Genomic DNA, 18329 nt, shown 5'->3' on the forward strand with positions numbered 1-18329 from the left:
GCACTCCGCCGCCCAGTGATGAAATTCTAGCTGTTTGCAAGTTGATTGACAGGAAGCTGGCATCTGGGGGTGGTAACCAACCTTTTAATGGGCGAGCTAAAAAAACTTAGGCATGCCAGAATAAAAAAAGTGTGCCTACGGAAAATGCATAACCAAGCGTTTTAGGGGAGGCTGTGTGATGTCAGTTCTGTCCATGATTAGGCTGATTTCATTGCAGCCACCGAGTAAGCCCCTGGCTTCTTAGAGCTTGTGATCAGTAGTGACCAGTGGGGAAATCATTTGGGTACTTGTGTAGTTTCACGGCGCCAGCATGGTGCCGTGCGTCTGTGTCCAGCTGCGGGGCTGTAAACTCCATGCCAATGTGGATAGTTCATACCCCCACTATCCATGTTGGCATGGAGTTGATTTTAGATAGCGTGGCAAGGGTAGTGAGCCACCGAGCCCGTAGCTTGGGCGAGCGCAGCGAGCCCCGCAAGGGGACACAGACGCATGGCGCCGTGAAAGTACACAAGTACCAACATTTGATGGTGAGCAGCTTATGAATGGATTTGGACATATTTGCTCTGATGCAAATAGATTAGAAGCTTTACAGAAGCAGAACTACCATTGGTACAGCAGGTGTAGTGCACCCTCTCCCTGTCACCTACTGTTTTTCCTATCTTACTCTGCCTCCCCCGCCTCTCCCTGAAACCCACTGCCGTGTTGCATATTGAGCACTTGGCTTGGGGTGGAGGAGGGGGGCCCACATTGTATTTTTACACATGGGCCCGCAACCCACTGAAGCTGTACACATCTATTGGCACAGCAAGCACATTAATTTGCAAGGCAAGATTTCACTCTAGCGGTGAGGCGTTAACTTGATATCTGGCTGCAAATTCGCTGCCATACTATCAGGCCTGAATCGGGCCCAATATCTGCTTAGTTATTCTAGTAATACAGTTTTAAGGTCAATATTACACATTTTAATCAACAACGGCAGAATAAAAATGTTATTAATGACAGAAATAAAGTAGTAGGAAATAAAGTATTATTTAAATGTAAATGTTACCTTCTTTGATAAAACATATAATATGCTTCTGAAAGGAATATCCTTGCAGAGCAGTTACGACTGGGTTGTATCCAATTTCATGTAAAATTGTAATCTACATACTCCAAGTGGATCCTATATGCAAGTAGCTCTAGGGGTCTTGGACGTACAGGTTTCTACCTATTTGTAGGAGTGTGTGTCTTGGCATTTCACCCCAATCATTGTCATGTTTTTTCATAGTGGCCAACTGCAGCACTCAAGGGCAGGGTGCCCTCTGCATTGTCCCTGTTTTTTTTCATGTGCATAGTACAGATTGGCTCAGTGCCCAGCCCAGTGGTCTGTAAATATAGATATTCCGTTTGTACGGTACTTTACAGAGAGCAATCTGCAATATCTCCCAAGGCCTGGCCACAGCAACGGCCAAATTAAGACTTCCAGATCACACAGTAGCAGCTCATGGGAGCAGATGCTGGAACCCTGGGGGTCTTCAAATGATGTCAGTTCTGTTCCAGAGATCTGTGTAAAGTATTTTGCTTTGGAGATAAATATTAGTGTTAGCTTAAAATAAATGACAATAACTTCTGTGGAAAAACAATAAATTGATGAAACAGCATTTGGGAAACTAAATATAATTCTTGGTCCTCACACATGTTGCTCTGTCCCTACATTAAGATTTGCAAGCGACTGATGAGTTGCCAAGTAAAACAGATCCCCAAGCACTGTGTGGAAGAGACAGCCTTATAGGACAAACATGCAATTAATTAGCACATTGTAAACATTTAAATGAATGGCCTTGTTTAGGATTTGGATCAAATTTAGCTAAAGGGGCTGATGCAGAGTTAAGCACAAATCGTCTGTGATCATCCGCGCATTGCATGCATGGAGGAAATGCCGCAATTGTCTGTGTGCAAAGTTCAATCATTCTTTCTGGTTTAATGGCTCTCTCAGTGGGTCCCCCAGACAGATCCTCCTTTAGGTGCCCAGATCAAGGTTGACCGATGGGGTGATTGATATCAGTTGCTTACAGACACCAAAATCTGTTAGCCAAAATTTCCGGGCATATCATCAATATGAAGGTGTGTGCCAGTGGTGCCTGCAGCTGTGCACCACCGGTGCATCACATCTCCGGGGAACCCCCCCCCCCAGTGTTTGCTCTCCCCTACCCTCCTGTCGCTCCTCATTGTCCATCCACTCCAGAAAACATACGCCGGAGAGCCCCTGTCCCTGCCACCATCACCGCTTCTCCCGGTCCCCGCCTCAGGCGCTGCGTTCCCGGCACTTGTACTATGATGAAAGGCGCAGGGACTGGTGCATGCACAGTACAAACCTCTGTACTGCGCATGCGGACAGATTTTATGGGCTGCTTCAGCAACAGTCAATAGAAGGGGAATCACGGTGACTGCCAGTCACAGTGAAGCCATTGCAGTCTCAGTGACTGCATCTGGCTTCACTACAGTGGTGGTTTTTCCTCGGGGGGCTGCAGCCCATAGGTAACTGCTTGTGTCCATAGTACCAGGCTATGTAGATGAGGAACTGGTCACTTTAGGTTATAACACAATATTCTTCCTCGCACAATGAAAATTATCCCCTTGTGTACAGCGGAGTGTTATTTAAATAATAGATGAAAACTTGAAAGAGGAAAGTGTAAATAATTTATCTTCAAGAATAGAAGTATATTGGTGAACATCTTACTGCTGAATAGAATTCAGTCTCTTTATATTGGTAGAACAATTATATTCGGATCTGTGAAGTATTTGCAGGTTTGGGTGTTCTATGTCTGTATAGGCTCTGATTACGAAGTACAGATGTCTTATGGGGCCTACACACACAGGGTGATTTCAGGACATTATCAATGCGATCTAACTAGATAGCTTAAAAAATGCCCCTACATCGCTCTATGTGTACGGGCCAAAACCCCCCCCCCCCAATAAAGGGGTTCTCCCCCAGGGCACCCCCATCCCATACGGCACCCCTGAGAGGTGGGTGTCGGGCTGATCCGAATAAACGGTGAAATTTAATAGGATGAGAAATTCAGAAAGTGAGAGATTTGGTAAGAAATCTTGAGGTTTTTAAAGCGGCAATCATTTACACTGCAAAATCAGACTGGTAAATTTCCCCCAAAGTGTCAAATAAATAAGCATTTGGTTTTGTGCTGGAACTACAATTACCAGCAAGGCTCCCCGCATGCAGGGACTTGAAGAACCACAAGTCCCAGCATGAGTGACATTAGTGGGCCTACTGGGACTTGTAGTCTCACAATAGAATCAATACCCAAATAACACACACAAATAAGTATAACTTTATTACACACAACATACTTACCAATCTTGACATTGAGGTTCAGTCTACTTGTCCTGTAGAAATCTGAATGGGTACCAGTGAAAAAAATATATACTTAACAACTCCGGTGTACATCGGTCCTCTTCAGTCCAAAGTAAGCAATCAAGGTAAAAAACAACAAATCGCAGAATCCCAAACCAGAGCAATAACAAGGAAAAGGGGAATGGGTTTGTTAATCGCACAGGAGGTATGTTTAGGTAAACAATAAAGGCCCCTCATATATAGATTAGGAGTGTAACTCGATATGGTCAGGAGGGTGTTCTACCACTGGACATCTGATTGAGGCAGAAGTTAGTGGGGAAAGAGAAAGGGTGTCTCTGTGTGGTGCACTAGAAGAATTCGTAATAAAATGTAACTTTTATTTAATTGAAGGATAAAATATAGCGAAAATATGAGACACAAACACATTAAACACATAACATGTAATAAAAAAGGATATCTCTACCCTTACAACGTGGTACCCCCCGTTCCCTATTGGTGGTGTAATCACTTTAATTAGTGTTTTGATAAACTGTCCTTGGTAGAATTTATTGAGAATATCAGGTACAAACGTGGTCTTACTGTATCGAAACAAATATAATCACACTTAATAGTGTCAATAAAGTGATGACTGAAGGGCTCCAATGCACATATACTAGAGTCTCACTACGTGCTGCTGCGTGTCTGTCCCAAATCGAGAAGCTAGACAGCACGGAGTACAGTGAGGATGTGAAGGAGCTTCCGTCTGCTCACAGGTGAATACCCTTTGAAGCGCGGGTGGTGACCGGCTAAGGGTAGACATGTAAGTGGCACAAGAGCACAGTGCTCAGTACAGATTGAGCCATGCGGCCGGTTCAATCTGTACTGAGCAATGTGCTCTTGTGCCACTTACGTGTCTACCCTTAGCCGGTCACCACCCGCGCTTCAAAGGGTATTCACCTGTGAGCAGACGGAAGCTCCTTCACATCCTCACTGTACTCTGTGCTGTCTAGCTTCACGATTTGGGACACGATTTGGGACAGACACGCAGCAGCATGTAGTGAGACTCTAGTATATGTGCATTGGAGCCCTTCAGTCACCACTTTATTGACACTATTAAGTGTGATTATATTTGTTTCGATACAGTAAGACCACGTTTGTACCACGTTTGTACCTGATATTCTTAATAAATTCTACCAAGGACAGTTTATCAAAACACTAATTAAAGTGATTACACCACCAATGTTATGTGTTTAATGTCTTTGTGTCTGTCATATTTTCGCTATATTTTATACTTCAATTAAATAAAAGTTACATTTTATTACGAATTCTTCTGGTGCACCACACAGAGACACCCTTTCTCTTTCCCCACTAACAGAATCCCAAACCAAATGGACTGAGGAGCCGCTTGTTAACATAAGTAGCTCCTCCCTGAGAATGCAGGAAATCCCAATGACTGATGTCCAGGGGAGCACCACACCCCATATACAGTGCACTCCTCCATAGTTGCGCATGTTATGAATTTAACATGGGCGTCTATGGCTGGTTCCCACCATAGACAGTTATGTAAAAGTCTTAAGATAGGCATCTATGCTGGATACTGGCAATTCAGGCTGATTGCAAAGTCAATTGGGGTAAACCACAAAGATGACCACAGCTCCTCAGACCGTCTGGTTTGGGTTTCTGCAGGTTTTTTTTTTAATCCCTAGATTGCCTACTATGGACCTAAGAGGACCAATCTACACCAGAGGTGGTAAGGAGAATTTTTTTTTCAAGGTACCCATTTGAATTTCTACAGGACAACTGGGCCAAACTTATTTGTCAAAATAGGAAAGTATGTGTGGCTATTGTGTTATACTTTATTTGTGTGTGTATGTTAATTGAGTATTGGTTCTGTAGTGGAAATACAAGTCCCCGCATGTGGGGGAGGCTTGCTGGAAATTGTAGTTCCACTACAAAACCCAGTACTTACTTATTCTACACTTTAGTATCAACCCAGCACCCACCACCCAGGGGTGCCAAGGACAACCCCATGCTTCAACACTCCCACAGGGATCCAGCCAGAGCTGACCAGTGAGGGCTCTCATGCTTTGGCTGGAGGAACTTGTGTAAAAAGTTCCCCTGGCTGTGGAATGACACCTATTTTGTTTTTGTCCCCTGTATTTTTGTAACCAGGATGGATCCAAGAGCCTAGTGCTTTTTTGGGAAATACAGGGGGAACCCAGTTTTTTGTTCCCCTGTATTTCTACAATTAGCACCGGTTCAAAAATCCCAGGACTGGTTATACTCTTGGGGGGACCCCACATGTTTTTTTCCAATTATTTATTTCATTTTTTATTTTATTCAGGCTCTTCCATATGTGACTGCTGGGAAACTCGGCAGCCAAGTATGAATTACTTCACGATCAGAAAATAGAAATAGTACACTTTCCAGCATGTCCTGCTACATTTCAGATATTAGGCTATGCTAAATCAGTGACAGAACATGCTTGGAAGTGTAGTTCCATAACAGCTGCAGCGCCAAGGTTAAAGACTCCTGAGGTCATACATGATGGCCTTAAGAGAAACTAGTATTTTACACTGCAATACTGCAGCACTTTTCTGTTATGGCTAAAGTGGGTGTAATACCAGTGGCGTAAATATAGCGCCGCAGCGTCCGTGATGGTGGGGAAGCGCTGACAAAGTGTGGACGCTGGGGGGGTCTGCGGGCGCTTTTGTTACACCCCCAGCTCCCCCCTCCTTGCAAACCAACCAGAATCACCCCCATAGTGCCTAATTCAGCATGGATTGCTAATTAGAGAAAAAAGCAGTTGCCAGTTATTAAAAAGTCACCGCCCAGAAAGAAAGAATGAACGCTCCATGCAAAATTGAAAATGGATCGCATATGGTGATGCTATCACAGATAAATTCGCAAAAAGAGAAACACTGAAGAGTTTTTCCAATTGAGTAAACCTAAAGGCCACATACACTGGCCCCGATTTGTCCCAAGGACAAGTTGGACCAGTTTGTCCAGAGCCCTCCTGGCAGCTCCCCGGGAGGCTCACATGCAATCTGGCACTTGATGTGCCATGTTGCATGTAGTTCTCCAGGGGAGCTGCTGCTGTGGCAGGGGAGGGCAGTGGGGTCTGGCCAGCTGGTGGTGGTGGCGGGGAGCGGGCAGCAGGGTCCGTTCAATCGGCGGCGGCTGGGAGGCTGGAGCTTTTTTGCCGGGCGACGGGAGGCGGCTGCTGAATATTTTGAAATGATCGTTGATTGGCTGAGTCTCAGCCAATGCACGAGAAGGAGGTCGGGTATTCGGACGGCCACCTGCTCAAGTCCGATGCACACGGGACTGCGCATCGGACCTGAGGGGACCTCAAACTGAGCCGATTTGGGCCGCAATCGGCTCAAATCGGCTCGTGTATGGGCACCTTTAGGCTTCCACTAATCTGCTAAAGAACCAGGCTTGAAGTGGTCATTGCTGATGTCAGAGACACTCCCATAGAATGCCTGCATTTTCACAAACACACACACACAGAAAACACCATGTTTCCACGGCTTCCTGTCAATCAACAGCCGGCGCAATAGAACTGCTATGCATACAGATATTTATTTGCAATATACATGCGCAAATATGAACACTGTGCATGTGCAATCATTAGTTAATCATCCAGATTGCCAATTCTCTAAATAGTGATCCATGTTGAATTAGGCCAATAATGTGAAATAAGGCACTGCTATGCTTCATTTATTCATAAAGTACTGGCTATGCCTCTGGCACCATATGTGACTTACGAAACCTGCTGCCTCACCCAGCCGCCTTCTCGCATGCATTCTCCTCTTAAATTGAGTTGTTGCATGGTCTCACACATTTGCAGCGTAGCCATTATGTGTCATTTCATATTGCATTAGCACAAAGTATGTCACCACGACCTCTTCATGAAATCTGCACAATGTTAATGTTTGCTTAGGAAATGTTGACATGATCAGCTTGGTCAATATCGACATTTAGACATATTGACTGAACGAATGTTGATATAATATACAACACCCAAAGCGCCCTTTTTAGTGTAAATTGTGTGTCTGATAGCGCAAAGGGCTGTGACTCTTATTTTGGATCTGATTCAGAAGTGCATACAGGCACGGCTGTATCTTTGGCAGTCGCCTATCTGCAACTTTATGCACCATGAAAACTTGTAGGTTGTCCATCTGAGTATTGTCCGCAAATGATTGAGTGTTTGTGCAAGCAAACACTTCAGCGACACTCCCACAACACACCCATGGCATCTGTTTAGCCACCTCCCAGTCCAGTGGCAATACGATGTGTGGCAGATTAGCATATGGTCATGAAAACATGACCCATGTGACATGGCCCCTCTGTGCTGCCATGCACTGATGTCCACTTTCTGCTTCCTCTCTAGCCACCCACCTCCGCTTCACATCATTCTGAGGTGTACAGGCAGCACGATATGTTGGCTTGTCCAGGTACACACTGCTCTAGATTGTACCGAGTATTAGTGGTCAGGGCATTAAAAGTATGGAAGTCTCTTCCAGAAGAAGTGATGTCGACAGACACAATAAATACATTTAAATGAAGGTTGGACAAGCATTTATTGGATAAAAACATCCAGGGGTACAATCGATAAACCTAATTTAGCCCAAAGTGGAATCAAAGTAAAAAATTCAAAAGGGGATTTAACATCTAGACAACACCCTCTAATGGGTCCTGAAAAAGCTGAACTTCTTTCAACCTAAACTACTATGTTACTACTGAATGTACAGGATAATAGGGAGTAAATTAATTTTATGAACATCAGGTTTTTGGATTTTATTTATTTTTAATTAACCATGGAGTAAATGCATACTTGCGTACTTTTGAAAACTAGTTTCAGGGAGATTATAGTTGGTAATAAAATTTTGCGCAGCGCCACATTGTGGGGGCGTGTCATGCTCCGCCCAAAGGGCATGTCTACTTCCATATATTGAGAGACCTAGACATGTGGGTGTGTACTATTATATCTAAGAGGAATCTTTTGAAATTACTTATATCCAAATGTAGATGATCCCTAAAGCAGTAAAGATGGGTACACATATATACAATCCCTGTTTTCTTGCGACCGTTTGACAGACAATAGACGAGACGGACCGTCCACAAACACCTGCCGATACGCCCGTACACACCTGTACAATTTTACTTGCGACGTCCGATGTACTCCAAACAGTTGCAAGAAAAAGGTTGTACCACCATACACACTCTCTCGATTTGGGCTATTGACACAATATATATAAACAAAATGATCATAATGGGCTGGGTTAAGGGCATACCAAAACAAAGAGGCGTGAGTACAGAACCTAAACAAGTGATTTCATTTTTTACATCAGTACTGGTTGTGCAGAGAACAGCAGTCTATAAAGACGGGGTATGTGTCTACAGTCAGCCGGCAGGGTGACTATGGACAGATATGGCAAACTGCTAAAAAGATGGGGGAAAGCGTCTACAGTCAGCCGGCAGGGTGACTATGGACAGATATGGCAAACTGCTATAAAGACGGGGGAAAGTGTCTACAGTCAGCCGGCAGGGTGACTATGGACAGATACGGCAATCTGCTATAAAGACAGGGGAAAGTGTCTACAGTCAGCCAGCAGGGTGACTATGGACAGATACGGTGACCAGCTATAAAGATGGGGTGCATGTATATTATGATTATTTCTTTAAATATACATGGGGAGAGGTAAACGCTTCTTGTGCTGTAGGAGAGATCATTCTGCCCACAAGGGCGTTCCATCTTTGGCAGTATAACCACAAGAACAGCCAGCATATCGATCGAACGTGCGTACACACTGCACTTTTGTTCCGATATGGGCCCGTCCTGTCAGATGAATATTAAACAGCACTGAACCTTCGACCGACCAAGTATGGACGGACAAGATCATTTTTGGCAGTTTATCGATCGTACAGAGGGAGTCGAGACAACGTACACACCTATATAATCGAACAGCCGTTCGTCCCAGAACGGAAGAACGGCCCGACGATTGTATATATGTGTGCCCAGCTTTAGTAAGAGCTACTACAGTATACTTGCTAAAGAAAAGTCACTGATACGTGTCTGGGATTGTTCATCTATTGTGTTTTACACATTGTTCCATATAAATGTCCACAATAAATGCATGTAGCTGGAGGGATCATTGTGTTATATCACCAATGCTGGGAAATGGTGCTGATGATTCATTTTCCCCAAAAATGTAACAGCTACATAATATGTGCTAGGTCAGGGGTGGCCAACCGGTCAGAGGTAAAGAGCCGAAAAATATCGGTAGTCAAGCTAAAGAGCCGACATCATGCATGCGCCGAAGGCGCATGCGCCAAAAAAAGGTGCATACTCTATTTTGACCCCTTGGGTGGGTGTGATACAAATATGCCTCCAATAGTGCAGTGCCATATATACATATGCCCCCAATAGTGCCAGACACACATATGCCCCCCACGGTGCCAGGTAAGCACCACACGGTGCCGGGTATGCCCCCACAGTGCCAAAAAGCTGGTATGCCCCCACAGTGCTAAAAAGCTGGTATGTCCCCACAGTGCCACAAACTGCTATGCCCCCACAGTGCCACAAACTGCTATGCCCCCACAGTGCCACAAACTGATATGCCCCCACAGTGCCACAAACTGCTATGCCCCCACAGTGCAAATTTCCCAGCAGCAGCACTCACAATTGATGCTGCTGCTGCCAGGCAGGGAGAGGACAGTCTGGTGTCCCCCTGCAGTCCTCCTGTCATGTCACTGATGGGAGGAGAGCACAGCACAGCACACCGCGCGTCTCCTTCCCCCTCACTTCCCTGTGACTTGGCCTCCACCAATCAAAGCTCGCTGGCCGGCTCCTGATAGGCGGACGGCCCAGTCACAAGGATGCACAGTAAGGGGTAGGAGAGATGCACGATGCGCGCTCTCCTCCCCTCAGAAGGAGAAGGGATTCAGGGAACCGGCAGCAGGGGGGACTGGGACAGACAGTGGCCGGCGGGCAGCAGTGGGAGCAGGAGTTTTAAGAAACTCAGGAGCCCGAGGTGTGCTCCCTACCACCAGTGCTGTGCCTAAACACGTGCAAAGGGGGCCGTGCGATCGAATTGGGCCATCTCCCGAAGGAGAAGGGCCCCGTTTTTCCCCTAACCCCTCTCAACCATAAGGCCGAAGAGGGGAAAATAGGGAACGGTGGGTCCTCTTCGCCAAAGCTTAGAGAGACCCTCATTCCTCAACCCCTGGAAGGGTTAGGACGGTGGGTCCTCCGCACCCGAAGGTTTGGAGAGACCCTCAGTAGACTTCCCTCCGCCTTGCGGCTCGGGATCGTCCTCGGGGGACCGAAGCTCTCTCCAAAAGGCGAGAGCTTCAGCACATTGGGGAAATGGAAGGCCCGAAAGGGTCGACCACACTACCCAAAAAAACGTGACAAAACTACAAAAAACAAGGAACGTGAAAAGTGACGAACGTGAAAGGGGAAGAGAAATAAATAATAAATATACCTTAGCCAGAAGGCCAGGGTGGGGGTGTGAAAAATTGTCCTACCCCATCCAGAAGGACGAGGTAAGGACGTGAAGCGCTAACCTAGAGGGAAGTGCGCAGTGCTAGTGCTTACTAGTGCATGGTGATTTTGGGATCACCTGTGCATGTTCGGCACCCCCGAGTTTCCCCGGGGGCACAGTGCAGCCTCGGACTCCAAGCAGCCGACCGATCAGCGTCCGACCGAGTGTTTCTCTGCTCCCATCATAGGGCACTTTCCAGCCCCTGGCATGGGAATGGGTACTCCACTGGGCTTTTTGACCGACTCCCTTAGGGGCTGCGACCCCCTTGGAAGAGCAATCTACTCAGTCTCAGTGTTTCTCCGATCCCAAGGTTAAGGTACTAAGCTGGGCCTTTCGCAGTCTCCCCATCAGAGGCTGCGGACCTCTGGAACAGGAGCCATCTACTCAGTCCCAGCCTTTCTCCGCTCCTTGGGAATGGATACTAGACTGAGCCTTTCGCTGTCTCATCCCAAGAGAGTCAAACTACTAGGCCCAGTGTTTCCCCCCCCCTCTTACCAGTGGATTTACGGAAACAACACCTCCTACCAAAGGCAGAGGTGAAGGTACTCAGCCAGACTTTTCACCACTCCCAGGCAAAAAAGAGGGGTCCCACACCCTCCGCCCATCAGAGCAGCTACTCAGTCCAGCCTTTCTCTATTCTCTGCCAGAGGCCAGTCCATACCCACTGATAAGAACAGATACTACACTTGATCTTAGCCAAAAGGCAGAGAAGAGCAGGAGCCGCACTTTACAAGGGGGAGAGCCGCATGAGGCTCAAGAGCCACGGGTTGGCCACCACTGGGCCAGGTGAAATGAGGGACATTGCTAGACTAATAAGGGAGAGATGCTGCTATTTCAAGGAGTCTCCTGCAGAAATGTAACAGTCTGTGATTTTGCAAGCATCTGGGATATTCTAGCGAGTCTGTCCTCTGTTGTAAAGCGGCAATTATTTAATTGGTAAAACCAGAAAGGGCTTCCTCGCCAGAAACTCACTAATGCTGGCAAGTTGCAGGCTGTTACATTTACCCCTATGTGTCACACCCACATCAGGCAGGTTCAAGTGAATGCTGATCCTGACAAATTATTGACAGCAGTTGCAATCTCTTAAAACAGGGTTGTGACACATATCATTCAGCATATGAACCTACAGTAGTGTGTATTTACACCTGTCCTGTAGCAGGTGCAAAATATATCTCCCAACAGGTGTATGTATGCATAATCGCTGACCTGCATTTGCATGAACATGCCCTTACTGAAATCGGGGGTGGATTATTATATAGACATTGCCTAGATCAGTGAAGGCTAACCTTGACACTCCAGCTGTTGTTGAACTACACATCCCAGCATGCCCTGCAACAGTTTTAGCATGGCCAAATAGTAAAACTGTAGCAGGGAATACTGGGATGTGTAGTTCAACAACATCTGGAGTGTCAAGGTTAGCCATCACTGGCCTAGATAGACAGTCAATAGGTCTACCCCAAAAGGTTGACATGCAATAATTTGACAGGGTTAAATGTCGACCCACACATTATGGCAACTGTCGACATGGATCCCCAATTAGTTTGACGCGCACCGTCCCATGGCTCGCCATGCTTCAGCGCGGCACCTCGCTACGCTTGGCACACTATTATATTCTCCCTCTATGCCGACATAGAAAGTAAAGTAAAAACAAGCCATTTAAAAAAAAAGCTCATGAGAAATTCATGTCAACCTATTCATGTGTCTATCCTTTTTTCATGTCGACATTTTGACCCTGTAGACCTATTGCATGTCGACCTTTTGGGGTATCTATCCAAAATAAGCTACACAATATTCACTGCATCAGCCCAGAATTCACAAAACTGTGGCTCATAGCGCAAAAGCCGTTTTGTGGGACAATTGCCGTATACTCTAGAGCAGAGCACAAGCATAAAATAAATGCTTTTATTTTGGACAAATGTTACCTGCAAATAGATATGGCTATCGACCATTGATGGATTGCTACCAATGGATTTGCCATCGATGGCAAGGTCCAATACTATAATGCCTTCAATAGCAGAGATGCACCACTTAGCGCCACCACTTCCTTGAATGGCCATTAATGGCAGTGATGCCCATTAATGGTTCCAACAATGACTTCCTGCCTTCAATGATAAACCATATGTAGGCAATCCTTACCTTTAATAATTTAAAAAAACAAATGGTCACCATCTGTATCTACAGATACAATGTCCACATACACCTCTCCTCATATCGCAACAAATCGCGGTTTATCATCGCGGGACATCAGCCCTGGAGCCCAGGCCCCCGGACCAGCCCCGGAACCAGGACCAAGGCCCCGGAACCGGACTCTTCTGTCCAGGAGCCCCGGACCCAGGATCCAGGGACCAACCTACGGGCTCAAGGTAGGTAAGTATCAGTGTGTGTGTTATGTATGTATTAAACTTTTATTTTTCAGGGTGTGTGTATTTTATTTAACTATTTTTTGGACTGTAGAACTACAAGTGCCAGCGGGCCCTTTAATGCCTCGCATGCTGGGACTTGTGGTTCTCCAAGTCCCAGCATGCGGGGTAGGCTTGCTGGGACTCATAGTTCTACAGTAGAAAACAATAGTTTTTAATCTTTTTTTTACACTTTGCATCAGCCCGATGCCCACCGCCCAGGGGCATTGGGGACAGCCCCGGACTTTCACAATGGGCTGGTAAGTCCTGGAGGGGGGGGACCCCTTCATTGGGGGGGTCCCCACTTCCCCAGGACCCCTGCCCATGCTGACCAGCCAGGGGGATAATGCTTTGGCCGCGGGACCTTATATAATAAGTGTCCCCCGGCTGTGGCATTACCCTGCTGGCTGGTTGGGTCTGGTGCTGGTTCTTAAAATACGGGGGACCCCTAGTCATTTTGTCCCCCGTATTTCGGGAACCAGCGCCGGACCTTGAGCCTGGTGCTGGTTTCAATAAATCAAGGGGACCCCTATTTGTCGGGGACCGTGATTTTATGTCACCAGCACGGGCTCAATGAGCCCGGGGCTGGTTATGCTCTGGCGGGGGACCCCGCGCTGGTTTTTTTTTTTTTTTAATTGCGATTTCCTGCAAACGTGCGATTTTCACACCTGAAAATCGCACATTTTCAGGACTAAAGAAATCGCACCAAATCGAACCTATTCGCACTATTTGGCCCTATTTTTCGCATCTCATTAAATATGCGAAAAACGGGCCAATCTTGCGATTTTCAAAAGTGCGATTTGGTGCGATAAAAAACATGCAGATTTTACCGCATAGCATAGAATGTCACCCATTGAGGCTAGAGTTGTGGGAATTGCATCAGGTCATATGGCACAACAAGGTGTATGAGGAAACATCTGTGTTTCTGGATTGTAATGATGCTTATATTGCATACCTGATATCATGCAAAAGTATCTATTTAAATTGCGCTTAAATATTAATATTGGGACATGTAAAAGTCATCGTTGATAGCTTGCTTTAAGATCAAATAATAACAATAAAGCATGTGCAGTATACATAACATCCCTCGTCTCTGGACACATAATTGTCACATAATTATCGACTGTCTCGCTACTAACCCCACCCTGCTTCCCGTTCTCCCTGCCTTTATTGTATATCGGTATCTGTCTACATTGACGCCTTGGATACAAGAAAAACTACTATTCCCGGCATGCCTTGCACCCGCTATGCCGCGCATGCGTTCTGTCTGCCTGCTGTCCAGCCTGCAGTGTAATAGCTGCTGCTGAGAATCTCAAAGCAGAGCTGATGAACCACATAAAGGGGGGTGGATCTGGGAGTGCTTGGACCATGCAATAAAAAAAAGAAGAAAAGGGGGGTTCAAGGCTGCACCCCTCCATCCTGGACACCCCATCATCACCCATGGATTTATCCTGCGCCCTGGCACCTCTCGTGCACTGGAAGATGCTTTCTGCTGCAGCACCTCTATAACAGGGGACATGTAATTTGCTGCTACACTGGGGGGAGGGTCTATTTATTTATTTATTTTTCTGGATACTATAGAGAATCTGAAGAAATCTATATATATATTATACACATATATTTAACTATATATTGCAAAGATGAAAAAGCAGTTCAATCGGATGAGGCAGCTTGCCAACCAGACAGTAGGAAGGTAAGAGATCCCTTTTTATCTATTGTGTCACCTTTAAGGCTGACCTTACATGTAAATGACTGTATGTGACAGCCGTCCTGGAGGCACACCCCAGGTGGTATAGTGATGGCTCAGCAGACCTCTGACACCTAACCCCTGCAGTGTCAGCATGAATGGAGATGCAATCTTACAAATATACATGCAATACCTACATGGTATGTACCTAGACCATCCCTGTGGTAGTGCCAATTTGCTGAGGTTATATTGTTGGGTGTGCTCATACATTTATGCAGAGAGTGATACAATGTGCCAGACATCGGCACATCCCCACATTCCAGAAGAATATATCTATCTATATCCATTTTCATATATATATATATATATATATATATATATATATATATATATATATATTGGGTTTTTTCGCAGGATGATATCTTGGAGGATCAGTTACCCTTGATCAGATAATAGTGTCTTCCATTTTACCTAGACTCAGCCTCATTTTTGATCTCTATCAAGGAGAGAACCTGCTGGCAGAATTTGTTCAGCATATTGTATGATTTGGCATTGTACAGTATGTGTAGATAGAGACAGAATACAGGAGTTCGGTTACTTTTTCTTGTGCTTAGATCTAATGTATTTAGTGTTCTCTGTTCTCATTGTAGATTCTGTTCTGTTTAAAGATTTGACAGGTGTTATCATTTTATCAATGTGGAAATTGGATATTGACGCTTTGATTTGTTCGGTATTGTCAATGGCATAAAACATATGTTAAGTCTAAAATATGTTTTTCTTTTTTAAATTTTTTTGTATTCTAGGATTGTTTACATATTTTTACTTTATGATGTGCAGTGTCCTCATTACTCACTCCAGAGCTGGATTTATGCAGGCCGAGGGCATGTTATTGGCGGGACCACTGACAGGAAAATGTCACTTTCAAAAGTGTTTGCTGGACCCGCGTATGCACTTGTCTGTGCTCCCATCTAGTCTACACACACAGAACTTAGGGGGGGGGGGGGTGATTCTGATTGACTTGCTAAGCAGTGAAAATTCACTGCTTAGCGATCCATGTGATGCCTGCCGCCCGCTGGAATGCCCGTCCCCCTCAACCACCGTTGCCAGGGGATATATAACAAAGACACATCCCCTTGCATGCCACCGCAGCATCAGGAACTATTTGATGGTCGCCAACCTTCAATTGATTTCTAATGCCTTCACAAATAAAAGTCAGTCTGAACATTCACAAACCCTGACCATCGGGGCAGAGGCTGAAATCGGATCACTGCGTGTGATCTAGAATCGGGCCCTTATTGTCTGCAGTTAAGGCTGTCTGGCCTTGTCAGGACAGTGGGCCCAACCCAGCTCTCTGAGCAGCACATGTTGTGTTGCTGTAGAGCTGGAGCACTGTAGTGCTGTAGAGCACTCAGTTGCCCTGCCTATAATGCCTCTCTGTTGACTGTTGCGGCTCATATACAGGGCCGGCGCCACCACTAGGCAGGTCTAGGCATTTGCCTAGGGCACCGGCCACTGGAGGGTGGCAGTTCGCCTGTCGCCCCCCATGCAAAGGGGGTCTCTGCCAGCTTCTGACAGAAGCCTGCAGTGGTGTCCTTGCCGCGCGGGTACCTCCTGCGGCGCTGAGTATAAAGCTTAAGCTGGCGGCGGTGGGGGGTCCCTTCAGTGAGTAAGAAATCACTAGCGCTATGCGGCGGCGCGGGAAGCGCTTCTGTTTTGAAAACACTGGCTGCACGGCGCACGCTGATTGGCTGAGATTCAGCCAATCAGCGTGCGCCGTGCAGCCGGTGTTTTCAAAACAGAAGCGCTTCCCGCGCCGCCGCATAGCGCAAGTGATTTCTTATTCACTGAAGGGACCCCCCACCGCCGCCAGCTTTATACTCAGCGCCGCAGGAGACCACTGCAGGGCTGGCTCCTGTCAGACGCCAGCCTGGACCCCCCTGCCCGCTCCCCAGACGGCGCAACAGGTACCCCGGCACCGGGGAGCCCCCACCCCGACTCGCCTGGGGCGCTCCGGTGCCTTGCACCGGCCCTGCTCATATAGAGAACGGAAACATGAGACAGAGAATACTTTTCCAATTAAAAGTATCAAAGGTATTTTAAGAGGGATAATGATTTCTACTCTTTTATAGCTAAAATGTATAAAGCTGGGTACACATATGTACAATTTAATTTTTCTTGCGACCGTTCGATCGACCGAATACACGTTCGGCCGTCCGAAACATACGACCGATCTGCGCGTACACATATGTACAATTGTACTTGCGACGTCCGATGTACTCCCGTCCAAACAATCGCAAGAAAAAGATTGTACCACCGTACACACTCTCCCGTTCTGGCTATTCGCACGATAAAAATGTACACAACATTATCATAATGGGCTGGATTTAAAAGAGCATACCAAAACGAGGCGTGATCACGGAACAAAGAATCGTTCGTGTAGTACAGTGAATAGAGCCGTGACTATTCAGATCATTGCTAGCTGTACTGGATATACGTACGTTCGTTCGTCTATCGGTGCATTTGGGCCTTTTTAATCATGAGCTTGAGGAGAAGGAAGGCTCGTGCGTGCATTTTGGCTGCTATGGCCATTAGATTGCGGGCTATTAAAAAAAGAAAAAGGACCAAGAATCGGAGCTGCTGGACCAGAGACTGGCTTCTGAGGAGAGACACCTTCTCCCACATGCCATTGCTAAAGGAGATACGGGAGAACAATCCTGATGATTTCAGGAATTATCTCCGTATGGATGACGCTACCTTTATGGAGCTGCTGACACTGGTTACCCCTTTAATAGAGAGAGAGGACACCTATTTCAGGAGGCCCATTTCTGCAGAGCAGAGACTGGTGGCAACGCTGCGTTACCTGGCAACAGGCAGGACCCTTGCCGACCTGAGATTCACCACCGCAATCTCATCTCAAGCGCTGGGGTTGATAATACCAGACACCTGTGATGCCATCGTCCAAGTCCGATTGTACATATGTGTACCCAGCTTAAGTCTAAAGATTCTGCCAGCCAAACAGGCCTTAAGCTGGGTACACATATGTACAATCGTCGGGCCGTTCTTCCGATCTGCGGACGAACGGCCGTTCGATTGTATATATGTGTACGCTGTCCCGATCCCTTCGTTGCGATCGATAAACGGCCAAAAACGCTCTTGGCCGTCCACGGTCGGTCGGTCGCAGGTTCTTTGCTGCTTAATATTCTTCCGACAGGACGGCTCCATATCGAAAGAAAAGTGACATGTGTACGCACGTTCGATCGATATGCAGCCCGTTCCTGCGATCATTCCTCCCAAAAGCAGCACGCCCATGTGGGTGTTGACTAGCTGCGTCATCCCTCCATCAGCGCAGCATGTAAACAACA

The 18329-nt window shown here is 46.5% G+C and overlaps 1 protein-coding gene and 1 pseudogene across 4 annotated transcripts in view; one reads left to right on the plus strand and one right to left on the minus strand.

Moving 5' to 3' along the window:
• Positions 1–11377: 11377 nt before the first annotated feature.
• LOC146012770 (U2 spliceosomal RNA) lies at positions 11378–11597 on the minus strand (annotated as a pseudogene).
• Positions 11598–14546: 2949 nt separating this feature from the next.
• ARHGAP44 (Rho GTPase activating protein 44) overlaps positions 14547–18329 on the plus strand; it is a 185187-nt gene continuing 181404 nt past the window's right edge. For all 4 annotated transcript variants that reach the window (XM_083148383.1, XM_083148384.1, XM_083148387.1 and 1 more), the window contains exon 1: positions 14547–14973. In XM_083148383.1, coding sequence (XP_083004509.1) covers positions 14921–14973 — 53 coding nt within the window. In that variant the 5' untranslated portion in view covers positions 14547–14920. The remainder of the gene's footprint in view (positions 14974–18329) is intronic.

The sequence above is a fragment of the Crinia signifera genome, chromosome 6 (assembly GCF_055691185.1).
Source record: "Crinia signifera chromosome 6, ASM5569118v1, whole genome shotgun sequence".
NCBI lineage: Eukaryota > Metazoa > Chordata > Amphibia > Anura > Myobatrachidae > Crinia > Crinia signifera.